The 14,441-nt window shown below is 42.0% G+C and overlaps 1 protein-coding gene across 1 annotated transcript; it reads left to right on the top strand.

Annotated features, from left to right (window-relative positions):
- The first annotated feature begins 767 nt into the window (after positions 1-767).
- On the top strand, positions 768-9,804 carry LOC127000433 (protein MAK16 homolog). Its single transcript, XM_050864154.1, has 8 exons — positions 768-859; positions 4,525-4,571; positions 4,812-4,955; positions 6,791-6,973; positions 7,175-7,304; positions 7,541-7,723; positions 8,724-8,813; positions 9,507-9,804. Exons 1-8 carry the CDS (start codon positions 845-847, stop codon positions 9,759-9,761), a joined length of 1,047 nt encoding a protein of 348 aa, XP_050720111.1. The 5' UTR covers positions 768-844; the 3' UTR covers positions 9,762-9,804.
- The last annotated feature ends 4,637 nt before the right edge of the window (positions 9,805-14,441 follow it).

Here is a 14,441-nt window from a genome sequence, read left to right as displayed (position 1 = left end):
CGTCTGTCTGTCGAACGTGTTTGGATGAAGTCTTCCTTTGGGATCTACATATATAAATGACCTCCCCATCAACATGTTACTTCACAATGCAAACTCTTTGCAGATGACACAAAGTTATATGTCAAAAGCAGCACAATTGCAAAAAAGAACATCATACAAGAAAAGACATCAATAAACTGATGGAGTATATGGTCCAAAACATGGCTGCTGAGATTTAACATCCTCAAATGTAAAGTGATGCATATGTTGGCCACCAAAATGACAGACATGCACCCTTACAAGATAGAAGACATTTACATTAATCAAGTAACAAGAAAAGGATCTGCATGGGTGTTCTGTTCACAGAAATCTAACAGCTATAGGATCTATGTAGATCATAATAATTAATCCCGTGGATTTTATTGGTAAGTCTTTATGTTCTTTTCTCGATCGGCCTATTTTTGCATCCTTGCTATTTCTAGTAAAAAGTCAGTCGATCTAGTCTTGCAATAACATACAGTGCCATTTATTTTTATTTTAAAAGCAAAACAGCCCTGATATGGAGTCCCTCAACAATCCATACAAGTGAAGAACTCACTGTTACTCACATTTTTGACGTAAAAAAGAAATAAAAGTGCGTTTTTTCACGGGCATGCAACAATGTATTTTTGTGTGGATATGAAGACAACAATGGACAAAACGAACGACAGGAGTTACTATTTAATAAATATTTTCCTTGGTGTATAGTATATCAATGCAAATAATGATATTCTTTTAATGTTGTTTAGGCTCGTTGTTACACGTCAACACCAGCAGGCGAGGCGAGGCACGTGTGGCTGCCAGGCTCACCACCACCACCACCACCATGCAGAGCGACGACGTGAGCGGCTCTGTTACCACTGTGTTGTCCATATTTACTGAACACTCTTGAGCTGCATGCACTTTCTCCTCTCTTTACTCCCAGGGCTGGCACAGGTTAAGGCTGAAACTGTACAGACCAATTTCTCCTAAAATTCACAATTTCCATGCCCCCTCCCCTGAGAACTGGGTTCAGGATCTTTCAGTTCTCCTGATTTATACATAAATATATAACTTTGAGTGCATTTTGGGGAATATTCACGAAAGTGTGGCCTACTAATTTCGAGATGCTGACTTACCTAGATATCTTACCTACCTACTGGACCCATGGGGGGGGTCCAGGGAGGGCGCAGCCCCCCTTGGTTAGGAGGGGGGCAAGGGGGGCTGTTAGGTCATAAAGTTTGTACTTTCCTTAGTTTTGAGACTAAGGAATTTTCCTTCATTTTAGGGATTTTTCTAGGGAAATTTTGGAAGCCCATTTTTCAGTGATTTTGGCTTCCCCCCTCCAAACCACAGTTCCCCAGGCTTGTCTAGGGGGGTAGGGGGGGCTGGAGTGGCGAAGGGGGAGGCGGACTTCTTATAAAGTATTACCATATAAGTGAAATAAGTATTTATATTTATATTTCTGTAAGTAAAATAAAGTCATTTAGAGTTGATGTGTTCTGTGACAAAAATGTTTAGGAACTATAGTTAAAAATGAGATCATATAAAATTATATATGAGAATACATTGGTATTAGTATGTAAAGGTTAATATTCATATAATCTTTGAGCAAGGTACTCTGCTAGTTTTCTCTTAAATACAGCTAACCCGTGGGCTTCAGCTATGGGAAAGCCGAGAAGTGGCCGAGAAACGGCAACATTACACAGTATATTTAAACTAAGAAAAGTACATGGAACGTACATCAGCGTACTCCTCTCATAACCATAAAGCTGTTAAAAATATTTATTTATACTCAGACTCCATTCTTTTTGGGTGGTGTTTGTTACAAAATAAACAGTCTCGTGACACGTGGCATCTAGCCAAGAGTCGCTTGTTGTCTAGTTTAGAGAATTTGACAAGTGATTACTATATGGATAGCTAATTCAGTCTGTCATGACCTTACAGCACCACCTATGACAAATAAGCCCACCTCAAGATCAATTACCCATCTCAATGACCCAGGGCATGCATTGTGGGTTGCTCTATGCCGCCACCGCCTACAATTAACTCGAATTAGGTGTTTTGAGCCGAGCCCCATACGGGGTCCACTGTTTCAGCGGACCGACTCGCGGGAGCCCAAAAATGGGTCCGCCGACGTTGCCGGGTTAAGGATGTTGACAGGATAACTGTGTCTGGCAGGCTATTCCGCAAAGCAATCACTCGGACTGAGAAGTATCGCCTATGTATTTCTGTGTTGCTTATTTCTGGGCAAAATATGATGCTGTTTATAATGGAGATAGTATTTTTCTCCAGAAATCACAAAATGATTGACTTTTCAATGCCTTTTGTGGACCTGCCGCTGCCACCGCAAAATAGCTCGCAGAAAGGTTCAACTTGGACACCCGTGGGAAATCGAGGGCTTTGGATGGGGGAGCTTATTTAAACTACTCCAACCGAACTTTACATAACCACCTAACCAGAGGGGCTACGCCTCCCCTGGACCCCCCCCTGCCATGTATATGCAACATTTCTGCGAGGAGGTATATCTCACAACACTGGCTGGACCGCTGCCGCCAGAGGAAGCTACGCTTTCGTGAATAATATCTGCATTTTTTGGGTATAAATTGCTCTTGCTGTGGTTATGTTGTTTGTAGCACCGATAATGGTGGTAATATTGATGTCACCAGAATAATGTTGGACTGGAATAAGAAGGGTAAATATTGAGAGTCACTACACGCCTCCAATATTGCCCCCACGAGAATAATAACCTATCCAATTCCTATCCAAGGTCTCACATACTGCTGTACTTCTCTAGTCTTACCAGTGCATCATACATGTGAGGGGGTTAGGAGGCGGGTTGAGAGGGGCGAAGCTCCCTCGTTTGAGGTTAGGTTATGTAAAGTTCGGTTGGAGTTGTTTAAATATGCTCCCCCGCCCAAACCCCCTGATTTCCCACGGGTCCCCCAAGATCGTTAGGGGGAGGGGATTAGGCCTTTTCTTTACTTTTAAGTACTTGAGCCTTCATATTATGGTTGAGGGACATGTATTTCATCCCTTAACTATAATATGGAGGTGTAATATCATATTTTGGAGGTGCAGAGTCAGTCTCCACAATTACCCCAAGAAGTTTACACAGTAATGGACCATATTGGCTATACAGGCAGCGCCACATGTGGCCACTCAGTGAACTGTCAAAGCAATACTTTCCATAGAACTTAAGTTATGTACTAGAGTGCGTTTGAGGCTGCCTCCAGGATACAAGACCTTGGTGCCGCCACCGCTCCAAGCCAACAATTGCACACACGTTACTTCTACCCGATTTCCTGACTCTACTATTTGACATGGAGAAAAACTGAAATCGGGTAGGAGTGAAGTGTGTGCAATCATTGGCTTGTGGCGATGGCGGCATCATGGCCGTGTATCGCTGAGACAGCCTCAGACGCACTCTATTCTATAACTTGAACTCTATGGAAAAGTCAGCTTAGAGTTGAGTGGCCACATGTGGCACTGCCTGTATAGCCAATACAGTCCATTGTGGAGGGTCACTCTGCGCCTCCAAGATACGTTTTTTTTTTTACATCCCTGCCTATAGTGCCAGTAGGCTTTCTTCAGGGGCCAGATGATCGGCCCAAGCCCGTCATGGTGCAGGCAATTTTTTTATAGTGGTGCCAGTTATGCTTGGCTCATGCTGCCCCTCGGAACTCATTCTTGATTTACTGGACGGTTTCTTCTAGAGTCCAGGTTGATGGGTGGTCTTCTGGACAGCATGTGGGTAGTCTTAGGCCACTCGGCAGTGACTGAAAAATCCCAGGTGGTAGCGTGGGGATTCGAACCGACGTTGTCCATGGCATGTTGAATGTGAGCCCAGCACGCTAACCACTCAGCCACTGCCTATGTACGATATTATGCCTCCATATTATAGTTAAGGGACGAAATACATGTCCTTCAACCATAATATGAAGGCGCAAGTACTTAAAAGTAAAGAAAAAGGCCTAACCCCCTTCTCCTAACGATCTTTGGGGACCCCCCTCACATAACGCCTTCCACTTATGAACATAAACAGATACAATAATCACTTAATGGCATCCATCAAAATGGCGCTGCCTCGCAGTGCCTCCATCGGGGGATTTATTTAGAAAATATGTATTTTCGCCCTAAGTAGAGCACAGAAACACTTCATTTTAGGTAGACAGCATCATTGCAATACCTGCTTTTACCCCACAATTACCCTGGTCTTCATAGCCCTCCCCACTACCAGGTGTTTTAAGTTTGTTGAAATGGAGAGGAGTAATATCTGTTATTTCTTATCATCACTTATAGACGTAGTATATGTATGATGCATCGGTAAAACTAGACAAGTACAACAGTATGTGAGACCTTGGAGAGGTTATTATTCTCGTGGGGGCAATATTGGAGGCACGTAGTGACTCCATAATTACCGTTTACACTTACCTTCGTCAATGGAGTTTGAGGAGGCTGTGTTTTTGGTGGTTTGTCTGTTTGTGCAGGATTATGCAGTGAACTAATGTTGTTTTTTCACTACAGATAACCTGGAGCATCATCAACAAAACCTTTTGTTCCTTCAAGACTCAGTAAGTCAATAATTCATTTTTTTATATTTTTTTTTGGCTGGACATTAATACTACATGTGAAAATACAACCACAGTGTAGAATGATAAAACATACAAGTTATTAACATGATGGCAGGCTCACATCGTATTCTGTAGTTCCTATATTATTTTTATTACATATATTTTCATTATAATACATTGTAAAATTAACAAGAATTTGATCCTTCCCATTTTTCTAATTACTTAAAAAATCATTCACAGGACCAAGACACAGAAGTTTTGCCGAAATGAGTTTAATCTGACTGGCCTGTGCAGCCGCAGCTCTTGTCCCCTCGCCAACACCCAGTATGCTACCATCAGAGAAGAAAACGGCATCATATACCTGTACATGAGGACAGCTGAGAGGTAGGAATGTTTCCCTATAATAAACCTGAGTGGTTTCATCATTCCAAGTGAGTACAGTAAATCATTGAATTATGTCGCTGAACTCAACTCTTGCTTATATTATTGAGTTGATGGTAAGTTGCCTTTCCTTAACATTTTTTCACTTAAGTAGCACTACCAAGCGCCTGTTGATGGCATAATGTGATGACTTATTGTATTGTTGGGATGACCTTTAGGAGATTTGAATCTTAGTGGACATTTGTATTGTACAGTACCCTCTCGAGTTTCACGCTTGCTTCATTCCGAAGGTATAGCGCTAAACTCGAGGATCACGAAACTTGTGGTATTGAAATCCATGAAAAAGTGCTTATTGGTTCTGACCCGTGGAAAAAATTACTTTTTTCGACTTTACTCCCTTGTTATCTCAATTTTTTCGACTTTACTCCCTTGTTATCTCAAAATATGTACCTTGGTAATAGGAAGAAAATGGGAAGAGAGAACAGGTTGTTTTGAAGCCGCAGTTGTAGGCGGCTGCCTTACAATTGGCTGGTAGTTCTGAGAACATGCTTGTGATCCACGTGGTGTCGTCTGCTAAAGTAAGGGCTGTCGCGGTCACCCGTGGGACAGTTGGACAAACCTATATTTTCTGGTAGTTTTCTGTGTGTTATGAATTAATCTGTTAACTCTTTCTGTCATAAATCATTAAATCATTAATATCATGATTGACTTTTCAATGCCTATTGTACGTAAACCCGCTGCTGCAGCCGCTAAATAGCTCGCAGAGAGGTTCAACTTGCTTACTGTTTCCATATTTCCCTCACCGCTCACAAAGATCACAAGCGGACAAACGAACAAAACCAGGCAAATTAATACTTATAATGCTGTGTTGTCCCACAGTGCACATGCGTGGTGGACAGCAGAATGACTAATTTTAGCGGGGAGATATTTCTCGCAACACCAGCCAGTGTAGTGGGCCTTCTTCTTCTTCTTTTGACCTGTAACGCTTTGTATCGCTTCTTAGAGGTCATGCTCCTCCACAATTTTATACTTCACAACATGCACTACGTTACTTCACAGTGCGCACTTATACACTTCACCCTGAACTTAGGTGTTTTTCTGTTCTTTTCTTTCCCTGATTTTGCTTTTCTATGCCCTTTTGCTATTTTCCACTATTACTTTTCACTGTCGCTGCCATGCATTACACGTCAAAAAAAGAAGAGGAAAACAACACCGGGAGTTGTACAGTTTTCATAGACTTGAGAAAAAAAGTATTTTTGGACTGTGGTTCCACAGGACGGGGTGTTCTCTTGTTAATCAAGTTGTAAGCAAAGCAGCTCTGCCTGTCCATTTTATGAGTCTCTTGGTGGGGCATCTTCCACTGCTCCTCACTCTTCAGCTACTGCCGTCATCTGTTTGTTTACACACAGCCGCGTTTTACCCATGTACCCATGCTTATACTCACAACTGTTTTCCATTCATATGGACAACCAACAACTTGCTCCCGGTTGGGCATACGGGCAACCACGGTTGCCCATAGCCCCAATGGTTGGACACCGCCTTTTAAGGCAGCACGCATGACGCCGACGGTAGGTAGACGTGACCTGTTCATGTTAAAACAACGCGAAACTCGGGGCGGTAATGCGCAAAAGTCGGGATGGTGAGAATTTAGGACTAAGCGCTAAACTCGAGGATCGCAAAACTTGAGAGGGTACTGTAATTTATTAGTTCCTGGTAATGTTTTGCAAGTATTATAGTTTTCTCCTTATGACTGGCAATAAATCAATTGATAATTTGATGAAAAGTAGGCAACAAGCATTATATGATTCATATACTTCAGTACTGTTTAATGTTTTCAGAGCCTTCTTTCCGGCAAAACAATGGGAGAAAGTGAAGCTTTCAAGAAACTTTGTCAAGGCCCTCCAGCAGATTGATGAGAATCTAATCTTCTGGAAAAAATATTTTCGACAAAAATGTCGTCAGCGGCTGCTAAAGATAACCCAGTACCTCACCCGCATGAGGAAACTCAAGCTGGGAAGACAGTAAGTCAAAGCTCATCCTTGTCATAATTTCATAGGAAATTCTAGTATGAGAAAAATCCCTTTTTTTTCTTTTCCTCATGAAATATCACACAGTTTTTTCTTTATGTTCTTCTTGTGTGAAAATAACACCTAAGTCAAAGGGAATCAGTCTTCAGTACTGTGATTTGTGTGACGTTCTACTGAGTCTTAACTGTTCTCCAGGAAGAAGTTGGTTCCCATAAAACGGAAAGTTGATCTGCGCATCAAGAGGCGTGAAGAGAAGGCCCTCATAGCTGCCAGGATTGATAATGCCATTGAGAAACAGCTGCTACAGAGACTCAAAGATGGAACTGTAAGGCAGCCTCCTGAATTGGTGTCCTTATATAAAGTATTTTGGCCTTGTTAAGTACAGTAAGGGCAGGGAACTTAAATGTGCTTCATTGTTTATTTGTCTCAGCATAAGTAGAGAGTGGCCATTGCCCTTGCCTCTATCCAGAATAAGTCTGCTGAACCTGAAATGTTCAATCCTTTATAGTTTGTTTTAGCAACATTTGTTTATCTATTTCTAACATATTTCCTTCATTTCAGTATGAGCGTATTTACAACTTCCCACAAGAAGCTTTTAATGTACGAATAGATGAAGAGGAGGAGGAGAGTGAAATAGAAGAGGAGGGAGAGGAGGAATATGAAAAGGAAGAAGAAGTGGAGACTGATGAAGACATTGAGGGAGAACTCGAGAGGGAGGTTGTAGAGGAAGAGAGAAGAGATGAGGTAATAAGTGAAAAACTACGGCCTCATATGCTTCTTTACTAAGGAGACTCTATACAACAAAGTGTGGTCATTCTTTGTTGATTTATACCATAAGGTGCTGGCTATCATGTGTTTGAAGATACCCTAAACCTAATCTAACGTAACAAAACCCAAAACAGTTGTTATAGGTCTTGACTTAGTAAGGACCAGCAGGTCTGCTGTTGTTTGTTCTTCCTTTGTTTTCCTTTGACTCAGATAATTCATATATGCTTCCTTATTAATGAGACTATGCAACAAAGTGTGGTCATTCTTTGTTGATTTATACCATAAGGTGCTGGCTATCATGTGTTTGAAGATACCCTAAACCTAATCTAACCTAACAAAACCCAAAACAGTTGTTATAGGTCTTGACTTAATAAGACCAGCAGGTCTGCTGTTGTTTGTTCTTCCTTTGTTTTTCTTTGACTCAGATAATTCATATATGCTTCCTTATTAATGAGACTTTGCAACAAAGTGTGGTCATTCTTTATTGATTTATACCATAAGGTGCTGGCTATCATGTGTTTGAAGATGCCCTAAACCTAACAAAACCCAAAACAGGTGTTATAGGTCTTGACTCAGATAATTCATATATGCTTCCTTACTTATGAGACTCTCTATACAACAAAGTGTGGTCATTCTTTGTTGATTAATACCATAAGGTGCTGGCAATCATGTGTTTGAAGATACCCTAAGCCTAACCTAACCTAACAAAACCCAGAACAGTTGTTATAGGTCTTGACTCAGATAATTCATATATGCTTCCTTACTACTGAGACTATACAACAAAGTATGGTCATTCTTTGTTGATTTATACCATAAGGTGCTGGCTATCATGTGTTTTTGCATTTCCATCTGCTTCACATGAGGAACTGAATACAATTCTGCCCTCCACCAAAATTCAGCTTAGGAAGTCCCTCTTCAATTGGTAGTAAACAACATATCTGATATTTATTAACAACATTAATCATTCTACTTACAGATGGACACTGATGACGAAGAAGATGACGACAGTGAAGAGGAACATGAGTTTGTTGCTGATTTTGATGAAAGTGATGAGGAAGACCTTGAGGCAAGTATTTTTGAAGCTCATGTGTTAATTTGTGAAAGGATTCTTCTACTTCTCTTCATCTCATTTAATGTCTTATTTTCCCTTATGGGGTTGGATGGGCTATGAGTCTCTCACACGCTTGACGATCATACACTCTCCTCATTCTGATGTTCATCCTTCTCATGTCTTCCTCCACACACTATCTCCAGGTTTTCTTTGGTCTTTCAGCTGGTCTCCTCCCTTTTACCTCTTACCTTTGCAGCTCTTCTGAGTATATGGCCCTCCTCCTTCATGACGTGCCCCTATCATTTCAACTTTTGCGTCCTCAGCATCACCTCCTCTATCACCACCACAAACAATAATGGGCTCAGGAAACGGTAAAACTTGGGGCATATGCTAAGCTGTTCGTGGCCTTAGTGCTCAGCTATCTTATTGGCCCTTTGAGCCAGTGGTGGGGAAGGACAAAGCAAGTAGGGTTACCATGGTTTACATTTCCCAGGTTTTCCCAGGTACCCATTTCTCGACCAGCCTGAAAGAGAGGATGAACAGCTGGGTGGGCTTGGATCAAACCACGGCCTATGGATTTGTAGCTAGTCATGCTAACCACTACATCATGGAGGCCACACTACATAGCTATTCATAGATGGGGGAGCAATGTGTGTATATACATGGATTAAATATATCTAACCAATGGTCCTTAACTTTATATTTCAGGATGCTGCGGACAGAGTAGCCATGAGCTCAGACGAGGAAGAGTCGGATGAGGAGAACCAGCATGGCGGTGATGATGATGATGATGATGAAGACATGGACGAGGAAGATGAGGAGGAGAAGAAGGGCGCAGTGATGAGGAGAAGCATCATCGGCAAGAAGAGGGTGGCAGCGCAGGTCAAGAGGAGAGGAAAGGCCCGGCTGGAGGTGGAGTACGAGATGCCGGAAGAGCCGAGTAAAGTTAAAGTGACGTCTTGAAAGGACTGTATAGTGTGTAGTAAATAAAGGTTTAGGATTGATGCTTCTGGCTTTGATTTATTTATTTTATTCATTGCCGCCATACATATAGGCTTGGGGTGTGGGTGTGGGATTGTGGGTGTTTTATCACTTAGAAAAATCATGAAGTACATACAGTTGTTATCCAGCATTAAGGGGCTATTCACCTGTAAAAAAACTATGTAGCAATACAAGAAAAAAAAATTCTAACATATATAAATGCACTATTGTTGGTCAGATTGCTTACTTGGTTCAAATAGTCCTGTTATTGCAAAATACATTATACGAGTGCTATTCAATATGGGTGGATGAAATTTGATGGATAATGGTACTTGATAATAAATGATAATCCAATATAATCAATAGCCATAGAAGCAGAATTATTATGTGTGTTGTTTCTGTGGAGATATAGCAAGTATTAGAAAATATAGGTAATTATTTGACTAGCTAAGTAAACTAGTAAAAAGGAGTAAATATACTCTTTATAGTGAATTGATGTAGAAGTCTTGAACTGAGAAAAAACTGGTAGACATACTTTACATACTTTTTAACAAAGTGAGATGCGATATGGATGGAGTTTATTAAGGCTGGACGGAGGCTACAGTACACCAAAAGAGAGAACAATGAGTGACTCAGCGGTTCGGGAGGGTTCCACAGACTTTGTTGGACACATCACGAATAATATCCATATCACTTCTGCTCCTACTACTACCCCCCCTCCTACTCACCCCTCTGCTTGTCCTGAGGCACGATAGCAGGTCACCCCCCTCCTTGAGCTCTCTCTTAACTCCTTACATGTCCTCTCCACTTAGCCTGTCCTTCACCTTGACCTTAACGGGAAAGAAAGTGTAGAAATAAAATAAATAAAAGAAAAATAGTATAAGTTAAGGGGCGACTGGTAAATACACTAACACACATAGACCGTGGACCGCTGTAGGATCCGGCCGTTATTGGCAATCCATCCCAGACACACGTAGAGTCGTTTGTAATTTTTCCGAGCCAGGGGAATAAAGGTACCAAGGGAGCTTTTGCACGATTGGCCTTATATTTCATGGATCAGCGGGAAGTATTGGCAGAAACAACAATGGGGAGGCAGACTAACTAATGGCGGTAATGGTTGGGGGAGGGTCGCCGCGGGATTGAGTGGCCCCAGGTTCCTGAATACTTCATAAATCATTCATTCTGGGGATGTGTGGGAGGTAGGAAGACTTGTAGAACTGCCAAATACCTTAACTGTCCTGATGTCAATGTAGAAATGTTGGCTAGGCTATGGAGTTTAAGTTAGGCAGTAGATGGCTTTTCTACGGTAACCTTTCATAAAAAAAATGCATAAACAGACATATATTAGGAAGGTTCAGTACTCATATCAGCATAATTGACAATGTGTGGTATCATTAGACTCAACCATTACTATACCGTCTGTAATTTGGCTCATATCTAAAGCTGAGTTAACTCGATTACTGTAAGGTTCAATAAGAAATGCAACAGCCAAATAAAATACGATGGCGATATTCCTGCTCAGATCATGGCATAACTATAGGTGTGAAAAACAAATTAGAGTTATTACAAAATTATTGGCTCCTTGGGATGACTTTATATGGGACGAGTAACACGAGTGAGTCATTTCGGCCTCCTGCCACAACGAGTCCGCGCGTGTGTCATGGTGTGAGATTTTTGCCGCTATAAACCACCTTCATTGCATTCAGTAGGGGCGACAGCCACTCGTTCAACGGAGACTACACTCAGGTAAGCCATGGCATACTATCATGTCTTAAATCAATCACATCCAAACTGTTATGTTGAATCAGTCATCTCGGGACTCACCCGTCTCCATGGGGCATCCCGTAGTCATATATAGGGTAAGGTGGGGTAAGATGCCCCCTTGGTGTGAAAGGCCCCCCCCTTGGTTTTGTCTTTCTTTCTTTCTTTTCTCAACCAGTCACAAGATCAAGTACGCAACGCCAACTCTCTGTGCTCACAGGAACTACTGGAGTAAACAATGGACAGTTGCTCTGGCCACAAAGGGACATTTCTTCTTTTTGACTAATTTCGTAGGAGCTTTGGGCATTTCCCGGGGCAGTTTTGTGATCCCTCTATCACTAAGTATATTCCAGTAAAAATAATGAATAGAAGAAGCAGAAACCAATCCAGCCGAAGTCTCCCCTTAATTATGGCTCTTGTTAGATGTGTTAAGTCTATCTACACCTAAACCAGCCATTACTATGATAGGCTACATTAATAAGGGTGTGTAAATTCATGCGCATTGAATCATCTTTATAACCCATTCACCCTGAGTAAGAGGCTAACATATTCAACATTACTATTATTTCCAAGTGATATTTTCTTATGTATCAGCGTTCAGTGCCTTGTAGAGTACTTTTTAGATGAAGAGGATACCAGTAAGAGGCGTACGGTATGTGATTTGTAATGTGCGTTGCGTGTGCTATGTCCAAGTGAATATCTACAAAGTTTATGTTCTTGTTGAAACCATAAGAGGGTTGAGCACTTGGTAGGCAGTGGTGTGGGGGTGGGGGGGAACTGGAGGAAGAGGTGGATGGAAGGAGAGGAGAAAACTGGAGGAAAGAAGGGAGGGAGGGTAGGATGAAGGAGGGGAACTAGAAGGGAGGCCAGTGGGGGGGTAGGGGGAAGGCTGGGCGGTATTGTCAGGGTGGACTAAGCTATACAATACGTCCTCCCTCCTGCCTTGGGCCATTTCGAATATTTATGTACTTATAAGGGGTTAGTCGGGCGGGAGATGGTTGCAAGATCGAAGGGAGAAAGGACGTAACAACCTTAACAAGCCCCACATAACGAACTTGTCCTTGCCTATAGCCTAACCGATTGAAGGGAATAGGCAGGGAGGAAGGATGCCGCACAGTAGGTCTTAGAATAAAATGAATAGCCTCGCCAAGCGATGAAGAAATATATACTACCACAGAGATGGAGACATAAGGGCTGGATGCTGTATTGTTAGAGATAATCAAAAGTCCGGGATGATAGATGGTCTTCAGGACAGCCTGTGAAGTGTGAGTAAACTTAGGCCACTCGACGGTGGCTGAAAAACTGCCAACTTGATTGTGGTCGGAACGCGAATTTGGGTCCTCTTGAATGCCGCGCCCGTACTCTGACCACTCAGCCACCACCTCCTAAACCTAACAATAAGAGTGTAGTAAACAATAGTCGATATTATGAAACTTAAATTAATGTAGGGGGCAGAAATATAAGGAGAGGGATGATTTAGCATCAAGGCGCCAGGCATAAACCAAAGCTAACAATACCGAGCGTGTACTCCTCGGAGGGGCCAGCCAGGTAAATCAGCAGCGTCGAAGGGTGACACCGAACCCAATACAACATAATGAACGTAACCTGACGCAGCGAAGGGAACAAGGGAAGGAGGGAGGTGTGATGTACTGCACGGGGAATGGTTAAGTAAAAGATTCGAACCAAGGCCAAGGAAAGGACACGTTGGCTTACTGGTCCAGTAAATCGAAGCCAGATTGAAGATAAACATTGTTATTTAAATAGAGGTGTGTGTGAGGGACCCAGCGTTACCAGTTCATCGTATTCTCAAAACATTAGTATTTTCCGTATTCTTACACATAACTGTTGCAAAAAACATCACTAATTCACGATCTTAACAATAACTATGACTGGATATCGTTATTTGTGTAGATACGATGATTTTGGGCCTGTAACTAATAAATCTGATATGCTTAGTACGATAGTTGGTAACGTTGGTAATGGCGTCTTGTAATAATGCTTCGTTAAGGGCACCGCTATCAGAGCCATGGAGGTAGGAGAGCTATAGGAAGAGATGGAAGGAAGGAGAGAACTGGAGAAAAGGGTGGAGGGAGGAAGGGCACAGGGTGAAGGGGTTTATCAGAACCTCCTCCTCCTCCTTCTACTTCTTCTTCGTCTTCGTAGCCTGTATCGTCACCGCCTTGTTTACATTGAGGCGCCTCTTGATTGCCCTGTGTGTGTGGTGTGTGTGTGTGTGTATGTGTGTGTGTGTGTGTAATATGCCACCGTACACGACGTCGGGGCAATAATAGAAACGTAATTACCTTCCTTGTGTCCGTATGTGTGTGTGTGTGTGTGTGTGTGGAGAGGTTGGATGGGTTAAAAAAAGGAGGAAGGAGGAATTTATTTGCAAAGATTAGGTAAAATTGAAGAAAGGAGAGCAGAGATTTACATAGATTTACATAGATTTACATAGAAAATCGAACCACACAGACCCCATGGTCCAGACTTGGTGATCTGTCCTTTAAACCTAAGTGATTCTACATTAATCAGATAGCTCCAAAACTTTGCATTTCTACTCTAGGTAACATTAAGTTGAAGGAAGTGTCGGTCGAGCTTGTTTTTAAATGAGTCAATCGTGTTACACTGGACCACTGAAGGTGGGAGCTTATTCCATTCTCGCACTACAACGTTGGTGAAGAAAAATTTAGTGCAGTCTGAATTTGCTTGTCTACATTTAAATTTTATGCCATTGTTCCTCGTTTGCAAAGTGTCATCGATCATAAACAATTTTGATTTGTCCACATTCATAAAGCCATAGGTATTTAAAAAAAATCGATCTTTTCTTCGGAGGCGACGTTTCTCAAGAGAGAACCTGTTAACTGTTGAGAGCCTCTCGTCGTAGGCTTTGTTGCGCAAGGA

The sequence above is a fragment of the Eriocheir sinensis genome, chromosome 18, assembly GCF_024679095.1.
Source record: "Eriocheir sinensis breed Jianghai 21 chromosome 18, ASM2467909v1, whole genome shotgun sequence".
Lineage (NCBI taxonomy): Eukaryota > Metazoa > Arthropoda > Malacostraca > Decapoda > Varunidae > Eriocheir > Eriocheir sinensis.
This window is presented reverse-complemented; position numbering and strand designations above follow the sequence as displayed.